Genomic DNA, 13497 nt, shown 5'->3' with positions numbered 1-13497 from the left:
TGTGGATGTGGGCCCTCAGCTTGCTTGGCTTTGGGGTCTCCGCAGCCTCTTGACTATGGTTGTCCAGGAGCTGAGTCCCTGCCCTTTGAGCTTCAGGGCTCCTTGGTGCAGAGGGGTGGGTAGGAACTGCAGCCCAGTGCTGTGGATGAGCTCTGCCTTCTGGCCTTTTCCACAAGCGGGCAGATGGGGGCAGGTTCTACAAGCTTCCTGCCCTGCGTGAGGGTCAGGGCAGTCACTGTCACAGTGGGGGTCCTTCCCACTTAAGGACAGGCAGATGGGCGGATGCTTCCCCTCCAGAGGTCAGCAAGGCCCAGGCAGCCCTGTGTGTGTGGGTTCTAGGTGAGCAGTGTAGAGCTGTACACCTGGTCAGGCTGGGGGCCATGTCTGCTCCTAGTGGGCCAGGACAGAGGCCACTTTGGGAAGAGTATGACCCAGGGTCAGGCCCTCAAGGGCTGGGGTTGTGTAATCACTGCCCCCTTGCCTGGGATGTGGAAGGTCTGCCCCCTGGTAGCTCTGAGAGAGGAAGGCAGCCCCAGCCTGAAGTCCCCTTTCTGGACTTCAAAGGAGCAGGTTCAGGGTTGAGCTGGATTCTTGTGGGTAGAGGCTCGCCTGTAGGGCATGAAGCCATGAGTTACATGCACACGCACACATACATGCACATGCACACACCCACCAATAACTCAGGTTGTACAGGTCTGACATTTCAGAGCCTGCAGGCTGAGTTCAAGGTCATCCTCAGCTGCATCCTGAGGTCAGCCTGAGCTCCATGAGACCTTGGTTCAGAAAACAAAGAAGTACAGAAAGGGAAATGCAGATTTCGTCCTCACCTATCTCTCTCTGTCATCAGGACGTACAGGAAGCCCTAACTGACACCAGGGGCCTTGCAGGTCCCCATGATCTGACTCAAGGTTCTTCAGACAATACTTGGCCCTTAGGAGACAGAGGCAGAGGGATGGCAAACTGCAGACCAGCTTGGGCTGTTGAGCCTGACCCTGTCTCTACAGCACCAGGGCTGGGGGCCTGGCTCAGTGGGAGTTCAGGCCTAACCCAATTCCAAGAAAAAAATAAGCTGGGTATGGTGGCACACACCTTTAACCCCAGCACTCAGGAGGCAGAGGCAGGTGGATCTGAGTTCAAGACCAGCCTGGTCTACAGAGTGAGTTCCAGGACAGCCAGGGCTACACGGTGAGACTTGGTCTCGAAAAACAACAACAAAACAAAAAGTGCAGTGGTACGGGTCTCTAGGGGGCCAGGTGGTGCTGAACCCCGGCCTGAGCACCCCGTTCCTAGGCCCCGGGCAGCCCTCACCTTGTTCTGCTCATACGTGTAGAGGATCTTGAGCGTTTCCATGGCGCGCACCATGGCCTGCATGGCGGTGAAGATGTTCTGGTACACCAGCTTGGTGAAGCCGCGCTTGTCCTCCTCCGAGTAGCCGGCGCCGTGGATGATGCGCATCTGCTTGATGAAGGTGCTCTTGCCGCTCTCGCCAGTCCCTGCGGATGCGCCAGCCCCATAACAGAAGGCCCCCGAGATCAGTTATTAGTCCTCAGCCACCCCTTGCAGCCAACCAGCAAGGCCCACATATGGCGGGTGCAGGGGTGCTCGCTTGGTCACCGCAGCCCCGCTCTCTGCACGGAACCTACCCACACCTCCTACACTGAAGGTGTGCTTGGCACTTGGCCCTGGCAGGGACCATCCAGGGCTGGCCCAGAGAAGCTGCTGGGCTTAGGCAGAGGCCCAGGACGTGCTCACGGCCACCTGCTGTGCATGCAGCTCTCCTGGTGCCCACCGCAGCAACGGAGGAGGGGGCAGTAGCCCCCCCCCACCACCCACATGCGCTGGTCCCAAATGCTGGGGACCTGCGCTCGGGCTGTGGCAGCACTCTGGGTGGGGAGTGACTACAGACATCCCCTCAGGTGTTTCATCCAAATCCCCAAACTTGGGGTACAAGTTAGGTCAGCACTCAAGAATACTCTCTCCAAGCCAGCCTGGTCTGCACACTAAAAGGAGAGGACATTATCAACTCCTTGGTGTGTGGTGTACGTGTGTGTTTACACACATTCACACCTGTGTGCACCGCTGTGCGAGCACACATATGAACGTGCGTGCAAAGGTCAAGGCAGACAAGTGCGTGTGGTCCTCTACTGTTTCTCCACTTTATGTTCCAAGGAAGGAACCTTTCCCAGAGGGAAGCATAACAGGAGGCGGACGGCTGTGGCGGTACAGTGAGGCTGCGTCAGCATGGGGACCGGCGTCAGCACGAGGACCGGCGTCAGGAAGCAGAACCCAAGAGAAACCTAGCAGATGAGGGTGGGCGTCCACCTCTAACCTCAGTGTTTGGGGCACAAAGGGGATTCCTTGGCTAAACTAGCTAGGGCTCAAGTGGGACTGGATCAATGGAGCGCGGGAGTGACCGAGGAAGACCCCAACACTAACCTCTGGCCTCCAGGCGCCCCCCCCACGCGCCTGTGGGGACATAATGCAATAAAAGCACACACTCGTGCCAAGAATAAATTAGAAGTATAAAAACAGGGGTAGGGTTGTACCTCACAGACAGCGCCCGCCTAGAATCCCCAGTGAGGGGCTGGTGTTGGAGCTGGCCTGAGTGAGGTCCTGAGTTTCATCCCCAAAACTGAATAAACACCCACAAAAAAATACTGCAAACCTGCAGCCCAGTGGATCTCAACCTGTGAGGTCGTGACCCTTTTGTGGGTCAAATGACCCTTTCACAAGGGTCACCTAACATCATCAGAAAAACACAGATATTTACATTATGATTCATAACAGTAGCAAAATTAAAGTTATGAAGTAGGTGCAAAGCAATTTTATGGTGGGGGCCACCGCAGCATCAGAAAGGCTGAGAACCACTGGCTGTAGGCTCAGGGCAAGTACAACAGCAGGTGTGTGTGGAGTCCACACCCCATGCCGGAGTAGCCTGGGCAAACGCCCCAACAGAAAGGTCCTGTTCTATTGATGGTGGATGACAGTGGATGGTGGACATGGCGGGCAAGAGACCGCAGGCACTCACATCCAGCTGGCACAGACCCTGTCTACCACATTCAGTTTAATTAAAGGGCCACAAAAGTGACAGCAGGGACCTGGGAGGTGGTGGTGCACACCTTTAATCCCAGCACTCAGGAGGCAGAGGCAGGCAGATCTTTGAGGCCAGCCTGGGCTACAAAAAGAAAAAGAAAAAAAAAGTGACATCAGGCCTCAGTTCACCAATGGTTCCAGCAGGGCTTTCCAGAGACAGAGTGAGCACCCCCATGTCCCCAAGTTCACGTATATACCTGCACACGCTCCCAGGCTTGTCACAGGTACACATATGCAGACATGTGAACTCCTGCTCCTGGGCATGGAAAATGGCAGTCCATGCCAGGATCCCTACCACAAACGGAGGCAGTGACAGGGTCTTCAACAGAGGGACGGTGGGGAAGACAGAATGTCCCCACTACATGGAACCCCTTCTGTCCCTTCTGGAGTTGCAGATTTTAAATGTTAGGACCCAAGGCTCCAGAGACAGCCTGCTGCTCTTACAGAGGATCTGGGTTGGGCTACCAGCACCCACAGAAGGCAGCTGTAACTCCAGCTCTAGGGGATCTGTCTCCCTCTTGTGGCCACCACAGGCACTGCACTCATGTGAAAAAATTACTAAAACTTCCTCTGCTCACATGACTCAATGCACGCAGGGACATGTGGGCATCAGTGTGCCCTCGCCAGCAACCAGTAGGCTCCAGTGTCCGGCCCTGGGCCCACTGAGCTTGGCCTAACACATTGCCCCAGGATGCAAGCAGGCAGCTGCCAAAAGATGACAAGCCACCATCCTGGGTGGATAGGGGCCTCTGTAACGATGGGTCCAGACCAGAGAAGGCCACCATAGGAACCCAAGGCCAGCAGGAGCTCAGGCTGCTGGACACCACACTAGGCCTGACTGGGTCCAGGCTTTAGCTCACCCTGTGGTACTTGGCTACAACCAAACAGCATGTGCCAAGGCCAAGGGTGTGGCTTGCCCCAGTAACCAGGCTGGCCCACTCCACTGTATGTGGCTTCACCAGTGGCCGTGTTTCTGGGAGCTGACTTCACTAATGTCATGTCCTGTCAGCCAGCATCCAGGGCCGGGTACAGGCTCAGGATCCCCCATGCACAAGACCCAAGTCATACCTGGGGCACATACAATACCCAGTGTCCATGATCAGGGACAGTGGTGACATTAAGGATCCCTGGGGGCTGGTGCCCTCTCCCTGACTGAGAGTCAGCTAGCTAGCTCTCCCCATAAGCACCTCATTGAGCCTTACCTGCCCAGGGCAGAGTCAGGTTGACCTGCAGACTGGCAGCAGATGTGAGGAGACCTGGGGTACCAATGGATCACAGAGCAAGGGCTGGGGAATGCCCAGCTGGCGCCTTTCCCTGAGGATGCTGGACGTGGTGTCCCTGGAGAGTCTGACACCACTTATATCTGCTTCAAACCTCTGAGCCCACAGACAGCAGCACTTTACACACATGACCTACAGGATAAAGTCATCAAATCCATGTATCCTGTGGTTCTCAGCAGGCTCGGTGCTGGGGTGCCTTGATATTGGGGGTCCCCAGGGATCCTCCTGCAGGTGTTCATCCACCTGGGGACACCAGATCTGCCATATCCACCTGAAGATCAGGGGCACCACAGAGCAGGACAAGGACTGGAGCTGGCAGATCACACAGCATGATCACAGCAGAGGCCAAGAAAGGCTGCCACAAGCCAGACCGCAAACGAGCCACTGAGACCTCCCCATGTGGGGAGAGAGGAGACAGAGGGACAGAGCCTCCACCCTAGGGAGAAGGCAAGAGGAGGGAGGAGATGCTGTAAGAGAGGGGTGGACAGACAGATGGCTAGATGAAGGGTGGGTGGGTGGCTGGCTGGCTGGCTGAATGGATGGATAAATAAGTGGGTGGCTGGGTGGGTGGGTGGATGGATGGGTGGGTGGGTGGGTGGATGGGTGGATGGATGGATGGATGGGTGGATGGGTGGATGGATGGATGGATGGGTGGATGGGTGGATGGATGGATGGGTGGATGGATGGGTGGATGGGTGGGTGGATGGGTGGATGGATGGATGGGTGGATGGATGGGTGGATGGGTGGGTGGATGGGTGGATGGATGGATGGATGGGTGGATGGATGGGTGGATGGATGGATGGATGGATGGATGGGTGGGTGGATGATGGATGGATGGATGGATGGATGGGTGGGTGGATGGATGGATGGGTGGATGGGTGAACAGATGATGGGTTGATGGGTGGATGGATGGATGGGTGGGTGGGTGGATGGATGGATGGGTGGATGGATGGATGGATGGGTGGATGGATGGGTGGATGGGTGGGTGGATGGATGGATGGATGGGTGGATGGATGGGTGGATGGGTGGATGGATGGATGGGTGGGTGGGTGGATGGATGGATGGATGGATGGATGGATGGATGGGTGGATGGATGGATGGGTGGATGGGTGGATGGGTACCAGAGTGGGATAATGGGGTTGGAGGCATGCAGACACTGGCTTGTGGTACCCATTTCCCTGGCCCAGTGTTCATATATGGACTCAGTGTCTCAGTATCTCACCGAGGTTGCCAGATGGGTCCTGGCACCAGAGACTGTGAAGTGGGAAGGAGAGGTAGGAATGCCCTCACACCCTGGGTGACGCCGGAACACACAGAGCCACATGTTTGTACACTAGCAAGTCTGTCACCTCCCCACGGAGACCCTCAGCAACACACGTGACCCAACCTGGAGTCAGGTGAGGAAGTGCAGTTCCCAGCTGATGTGGAGTTCAAGCCCACAGCCTCACATCCCACCCACAGCAGCACTGGACCTATCACTGAGACCCACTTGAGGGAACCGAGTCACGGAACCTTAGGTGCCTGATGTCACAGTCACTACACGACAGGCTTGAACACATCAGTGTTTTGTGGCTTTAAGGCTTGGTTCCCGTCCCTGTCTCTTGACAGTGCCCAGGGTAGTGAAAAATCACAGCTGTAAGGGTGATGCCTGCCACCAACAGTCTCGGGCCACGTGCACCAGCCTCTGGACTTGCTGCTGCGATCTTATCTCTGGGCTGGTGGCAAAGTCTCCCAGGAGCCCCAACGTGTGAGCACTGATGGCCTCAGAGGGCCATAGGCCACACCAGTGGTTGACAGTGAGGGCCTATGCCATCTACTGCATGGCAGCCCAGATGAACCTTCTGTACCCCACTGAGCACCCCCCACCATCGGGGAAGCCACTCTTGGGCCTGTCCCCTGCGCTGGGCCGCTACAGAGGCACAGAAGCCTGGTGTGACCCTGTCCTGCATACACAGGTCCCCAGGCACCAGTACCAGTACTCTGTAGCTGATACTTGCTGACAGTTGTCTTGATCGCATGTTGGAAGGTTTTCTTCAATTGCTTTTTTTTTTTTTAAAGACAGGATCTCACTACATAGCCCAGGCTGGCCCAGAACTCACAGCTCTGCCTGCCTCTCCAGTGCTGAGATTAAAGGCGTGTGCCACACCCAGGGAGGCTGAAGGTCTGGCCTCCCAGCTTTACACCTCTGGAGTGAAAGCATTGAACATAAACCTGCACTGTGGGCTGGAAATGTGAAAACAGCCTGGCTACATAATGAGCCCAGGTCTCAAGAAAAATCAGGGCTGCGGCTGCAGCTGAGTGGTGGAGTACCCAGTGGGCACACATGAGGCTCCGGGTTCTATCCCCAGCACCCTATAAACCAGGCTCACCAGCATTCGCTCCTCCTAAGTAGAGGCAGGAGGATCAGAAATTCAAGGTCACCATCAGCTACACAATGAGTGTGAGGCCAGCCCGGGCTACATAGTCAGTGTGAGGCCAGACTGGGCTGAGACAGAAAACAAACCCCCATTCCGTGGGTGAGACACAAAGGAGAAGACACAGGGCTGGATCTCCTGTCCCTCGGGGCTTCCCTGAACTATCTAATGATGCCTATCCGGCTCTTGTCTCCAAACAGTGCCAAGCCAGTGACCCTGAGTTCACCACAAGGCCCTTCAGGGTACCCTGTGGGCTCAAACCGCAATACTCTGGGGCTGGGACAGAGCTGCGCTGCCCAGCTGTCACAAAAGGGACAAGGTTACTTGGTGGGAGGGGGCACATCAGGAAGCCCAGACCCTGGCCCTTATCCCTGCTCCTAGGTGGCGAGGTTCCTCATCACAGGGCTGTGCTAAGTGACAGCCGTGACAAGGGCTGTCCCATCAGCCACGGTGACACTGTCATGGCATGGGCTCAGCTGTCAAATGTGGACAGACCCAACTGTCAACTGGGACCTTGGGCAGGCCCAAGGCAGGGGCCCACTGCTGACCATGTGTAGCCCCTGAGGATGGCCATGATGCAACATCATCATGTTCCCCTGAGTGACCACATCCTGTCACATAGCCACCTCAGACCTTGTGAAGTCAGTGTGCTTAGCCCCCTGCACAGGTGGGGTCTGGGGATGCCAGCACCACACCAGCCTGGGCGTACGTAAATGCAAACGGAACCCTTGCACCTGGCAGCTTGGCATCCTGTGCACCACAGATCCTGGGGGCACTGCAGTGGGTGCACCTGGGTCCCCAGGCCGTCACCAAGGACATACAAATGTGCAGGGGGACACTGAAGTAATCACCAGCCTGCCTTACACTGAACACCAAACACCACAGTACTTCCTACCACACGGGGACATTGCTCCCACTTGACAGATGAGGAAACTGAGGCCTGATAACCAAAGAACTACTTGTGATCTCAACCAAAGCACACCCCCACAGGGTAGCTTGAAGAGCCCGAGGGGGACTGTCCAGGGTGTCCCCTATACACCCTGAGCAGCTGATCCCATTGGCCCAGTGGTCCACTCCATAGGAATAACACAGTCCATGGGTGTGGGTGCCATGTTTGAAGCAGGGGACACAGGACATGAAACAGTGGTGACCTGGACAGAGCACAGGTCCTGCACCCCATCCCAGAGCACGTTGAGGACAGTGCCCTGCAGGGACTGGGATGGGAACGACCAGGAACTGTGTCCCCAGCACTCAAGCTGAGGAGAGCATCTCCAAGAGAGGCCTGTGTGTGGTGACACAGGCACCAAGGGAATGGCAAAAAACAGTCCCAATGATGACGAACAGCTGTGGTCAGCAATGGCTGGATGTAGGCGCCTGCCAGCTCTCAACCCACCTAGCCCTGGGGAAACTGAGGCACAGACCTATGCACACACAGCTACATAGGGCAGCAAGGATGCCGATTAGTGAAGCCTCACCCTGTACACACTAGGCCTGGTCCAGGCCAGGCCACTGCCTGGGGGCCAGGGAGGCTGCAGCCCAGCTCCTGCAGACCCGTCAGCCCTTCTCTGAGCCTTGGCAATCATGGGGGGCCAACTGCAGCGGAACCCACCAGCCCCCAGTGCTGCAGCACACACCCCCAGCCTGCTGTCCCTCCAGTGATACCCTGGATGGCTTACTCCTGGGGATATGAAGGGTCCCCTGCAGGCACCCATCACGGGTGAAGAGCGCACAAGTGGCCAGGGCTGAGCTACCTCTCTGTCTGCATTCACCATGCTCCCAGGGCCACAGGCTGTCCCAGGCAGGGCCATCAGCACTATGGTCCTAGCTGGAGCAAGAGGCCCACTGTCCTTACAGGCCGCAGGCCACAGCAGAGTCTTTAGGGAACTGTCGGCATAGGGCTGACTGGCCACCACTGCTCCAGTCATCTTTGGCTCAGGACAGGTCTCATCACAAAGTGGGGACACCACTGTACTGGTAGGTACCCCAGATCCTTAGATATAACCTGTCCCCTCTCTGGGAGACAGGATCTCATACAGCCCAGGCTAGCCTCGAGCTCCCTATGTAGCCTGAGATGACCCTGAATTCCTTCCTGATCCTGCCTTCACCTCCCAGGCTGTGCTCCCACACCTGGTTTGTGTGGTACAGGGGATGAAATATGTCTTGCTGGGAATCAGTTCAAGGACCCCAGTGGGGAGGGGCGGCACATCCCTGGCCTGCTGGGGAGTAGCCTGAAGCCACCAGGGTCTTGGGACAGGAGCAAGTAGGGAGCCAGCTGAGGCCTCCTGCCCTGGGAAGGAGGCCAGCCCAGCCCTTGGGCCACCCCCGCCGGATCCCCGGCCTTTGGCCGCCCAGCCCGCGGCTCGGGACAGGAAGCTGGGAGCCAACCGCCTGCTTTATTTAGAAAGCTGGGCCCAGCCCTGCAGAGCCTCAGGGACAGGGATTTCCAAGCGAGAGCTCTGGGTGTCTGGCTCCCCAGTGGCAGCACCGCTCTGCCCCAGCCTGGAGCCACACAGGGAGACGGAGGCCCCAAGGCTCTGCAGAGTCTGAGGACCACAGGGACCTCAGAACAGCAGCAACACCAGCGGCAGTGGACGAACTGCCGGCCAGAAGGGCCTCTCCAGCTAGTCCCATGCGCATCACTGGTCACCACTAGAACTACCCAGAGTGTCACAAGACAAGCCAGGAGTGTGTCACCCCACAAGGGGAAGGTGTGCACAGTCAGTCCTATATGGCTTCTGAGAACTTGCTCCGGTCACCAGTCAGTTTTGCAAGTTCTTACTTCACACCAGACACCACCATGCGTGACTGGGGGCGGGGCGGGGGGATCTAAGCCTGGGGACACTGAGTGATGTTTAGGGATGCATCTCACTACCCTACAGTGCCCAGGACGCCCACCCTGAGAACAAGCCGGCACATCGGGCAGTCACCTCTCTGCCTGGCTGAACAATCTCCCTAGGCCACAGGGGACTGGCAGGACGGGACGGGGCACACTAGTGGACAAAACCCATTCTCAGACCATTCCCCACAGGTGCAGACCTGCGTGAGGGCAGTGGCTTCAAGCCTGGGGGAAGAGGCCAGAGTCCTGCACAGAGGTGGCTCTTCCCAAAGGCACTGCTCAGGATACAGGGACCCTGCCTGCTCCAGAGGTCAGGGTTCTAGGACAGTAATCCCAGGCCTGCTTCCACCCCAGGCAGATCCTGACAGTAGGGCCACAGGGTCTCCACCCTCCAGACGGCTGCTATGAAATGAGGGACGGTGTATCAGCAGGACAGCTCGCAGGAGGGTGGAGCGGGTCCCACAGGCAGACTCTCCTTGCCCTACTCACAGGAAACCCCCCCCCCCCCGGCCCCCGCAATGGCTGGGACCAAAGGCTGTTAGGATGGTCACTTTTCTGAGCGCCATGGACCTCTCCAGTGCCCCAGAGCCAAGGTCATGGTCACCTCCTCCAGGAAGCCCTCCCAGCAAGGTCCTGAGTGCCCCATGCTCACGCCTGTCCTACTAAACAACAAAGTCTCCCTTACGCTTCTGTTCCCATGAACCAGCCCCAGACTCCACTAGAGGCACAGGACCCTTCTATGGAAAGGGTGTGGCTGCAGATCAGGTGCCCGAAGGGCACAGGGGGCACCAAGAATGAAAGTGCATGGGATGGAAGCATGGTACTGTGTGCAGGTCAACACAAAGTCCCTCAGCTGTCGGCCAGTTCAGCCAAGCCACAGCACAGAGGGGCCAGGGAGCACCCCTGGACCCTGAATCCGAGGGGCCTTCAAGGCCAGCATTGGGGAAGGGACAGAGCCGGGATAACACACCACTGGGCTCAGTCACCTGATGTCATCTTTATCGGGCTGCTTACCACTGTCCCCAAGAGTGACCCTTTGCAGAGGTTAACTAGGGCCACACTGTGCCCCCCAATGGCTACCCTGGGGCCACTGCTGTTCCTTCTGGGTTGCTCTGTCCTCTCCTTGCCCCTCCCTTTCTGGAAGGCAGCTTTGAGGGAATTGCAGCATGTTGGGGGGAACTGAGGTTCCTCCCTCCACCCTGACAACCAGACCGGCCACAGCAACAGTGTGCCCCCCCCCACCTGTCCTCTCCCTTGCAACAATGCCAGCACCATTGCCCCCCACACACACACCTCCTATTCAAAGGCTCCAGACAGTCCCTTCCTCGGGTCCTCCAAGGCTACCTTTTGCCCTGGGCCTCCGTTCCTGGACTCAGTTCACCCAGGAGCTGGGAGAGGCAGGTAGGGCTCCCCAGCCTGTCTGTTTTGTAAACCCCCTCAGGGCCCAGGCCACCCTGCCCTCATTTTGGGCCCTTATTTGGGGTGATAACAAGAAGACAGCTGGACCTAGGCTCCCTGTCTCCCAGCAACAGGTGGGCCTTGAGGAGTCAGAACCCCAGTGAGCAGGAGACTGGCTGAACTTCCCTGGGGTGGTTGGGATGAGGAGAGGACAATACTGGACCCCAGAAAGACAGGGCAGGGACAGGGAGGCTGCGAGGTTGCCTGTTGTGACAGCCCACCGGGTTCGGGTGTAACAGAAGCCCAAAGAAGAAAAGCCACCCACTCTCCTGCACCCAGCTCCAATGTGGAGGAATTCAGAGGTCTACGGAGCAGGCAGGGAGGCAGGGGGTGACCATGAAAGGGACCAGCCTGGAGCAAAGCAGGACCTTCCTGGGGTATAGTCCTTGGAGGCAGAGAAGAGGGTGCACTATCCTGGGGAATCTGGAAGCCCAAGGGGTGTCATGGGGGCAGGGCAGCTTGCAGGGTGCAACCTGAGGCTTTGTGGGGAGAGGGGAGAGCGGAGAGCGGACTAGTGCGGCAGGGCCAGGGGCCAGCTCCGTGCAAGAATTCCGAGACAGAAAGCAAGTCCCCAAGTGTGATGGGGGCCGACGTAGCCAGGAGACGCAGACATTCGCCTCGGATATCAGAGGCAGGAGGCTGACCCCGAAGGAATCCGAGGCCTGGGCAACAGGCAGGCTGGCCACAAAGGGTCGCACAGGCTCAGCCCCGGACACGGCACGGCGGAGGCTGGCCACCGCAGGCCCAGGCCACCTGCACAGCTCAGGGTGCAGCGATCCCGGAAGGGCTGGCTGCTGCGGGGCAGCGCTGACCAGTGGCCCGGCGGACACCCGGGGTGGCCCGGCCGGCCGTGGGCAGGGCTGGGGGAGGGGGTCGCGCGGGGCTGTGGACCGAGGCCGGAGATGCCGGCGGGTGCGGGCGCCCTGCACGCGCGGGGACCCCGGGCAGGGCCCGGATGCTCGGTCGCCCACCCGGCCCCCACGACAGAGGTCCCGCGCGCGGCACGGGGACGCGGCTCACCGAGCAGCAGCAGCTTGAGCTCGCGCCGGGCGTCGCGCTTGTCCCGCCGCAGTTGCTTCTCGATCTCCGCGTTGATGCGCTTCGACTCCTTCACCTCGTCGCTCAGGCAACACGCCATCATGGACTCCAGAGTCATCGTCGCGGTCCCCCGGCCGCCGCCGGCCCGACCCTGACTCGTCCCGGTCCCCCAAGGCCCGGCCCGGCCCCAGAGGCGCGTCCGCCGCCCGCGCCGCGCAGCGCAGCCGCCACCGCCGCCGCCGCCACCCGCAGCCGCCGCCGCCGCCACCGAGCGCCGGCGCCCGACGACCTGAAGCGCTGCCACGGGCCCCGCGACGGGCAGGCGGCGCGGCCAATGGGAGGGGCCGCACGGCTGCGCGCGCGCCGCAGGGACCGGGTTTGAGGACCGGCCGGGGGCGGGGCCTCGCCGGTCGGGGGCGGGGCCTGGGGGCGCGGCGCAGGCGCGCGTGAGGTTGCGCCGACGTGGGAAGGGGATGAGCGGTGCGCAGCTGGGCGCGGACGCCGAGGATTGTGGGAATGGGGAAGACTCGCCAGTCGGAGCTCGGTTCCTCCAGAAAGGCTCCGCTCGGCTACACTCGGCTCCGCTCGGCTGCACTCGGCTCGGGGAGGCGCCGCTCGGCGACATTCGGCTCCTCTCGGCTCGGGGAGCCGCTTCTCGGCTGTGCTCGGCTCCTCTCCCGAGCGCGAGGCCGGGAAGGGCGGCCGGGGTTCGTACCTGGCCTGAGCGCCCTCCGCGGCCATCACCGTCTGCAGATGAGCAGAAATGCCTTGCCCTGGCTCGCCCGCCCATCCTTAAGCAGGCCTTCTGTGTGCGGGTCAGAAACGCATGCCCTGCTGTTGTACGCAGTACATTCGTGCAGCAGCCGCTAAGTACCAGACAGGTCACGAGTATGAACGGAGTGCTTCCCGTGGAGTATGCAGGGATGCGGCAGAGCCTGCTGTAGCCGAGGCATTAATGTCACACCTACTGTATACCAGCCAGGCACTAAGGGAACTCGTACTATATATAAAACTGCCCCTTTCAAGACAGTACATGAGCTGAGTGTTTCCAATATTTAACGGATGCCAACATGGATGCTGTGCCTGTTGTATACCAGACATTAGTACAGCACCTACTGTATACCAAGCGCCGATTGAGGTTGTCCGGGCGTTGGGGTAGAGCCAGTCCCCTATGCGTGAACCAACTCACAGACTCGGGAAGTGTTTTCCCCCTTCCAGAAAGACATGAGTACACAGTCAGCACTCAATCAGTACGTTTGAGATGTTAGGTAAAGAGACCAAAAACTCGAAAGCCAGGCGCTCTGGGGTGTGAGGTCGCCTGCAGGAGGGGGGCCCTGCCCCGGGGCTGTCCCCCAGTCCAGAGCTGCTGATCTCAGCC

General features: G+C 59.1%; 1 protein-coding gene across 1 annotated transcript in view; it reads right to left on the bottom strand.

The window, feature by feature from the left end:
* LOC118575802 (guanine nucleotide-binding protein subunit alpha-15-like) overlaps positions 1 to 12554 on the bottom strand; it is a 28303-nt gene extending 15749 nt beyond the window's left edge. The window contains exons 1-2 of the mRNA XM_036176203.1: positions 12102 to 12554; positions 1309 to 1493 (exon numbers count right to left, since the gene is read on the bottom strand). Of these exons, the coding sequence (XP_036032096.1) occupies positions 1309 to 1493; positions 12102 to 12237 (321 nt within the window). The 5' untranslated portion in view covers positions 12238 to 12554. The remainder of the gene's footprint in view (positions 1 to 1308; positions 1494 to 12101) is intronic.
* Between the last annotated feature and the right edge of the window lie 943 nt (positions 12555 to 13497).

The sequence above is a fragment of the Onychomys torridus genome, unplaced genomic scaffold (genome assembly GCF_903995425.1).
Source record: "Onychomys torridus unplaced genomic scaffold, mOncTor1.1, whole genome shotgun sequence".
Taxonomy (NCBI): Eukaryota; Metazoa; Chordata; class Mammalia; order Rodentia; family Cricetidae; genus Onychomys; species Onychomys torridus.
The sequence above is the reverse complement of the archived record's forward strand: the minus strand, read 5'-3'. Positions and strand labels throughout refer to the sequence as shown.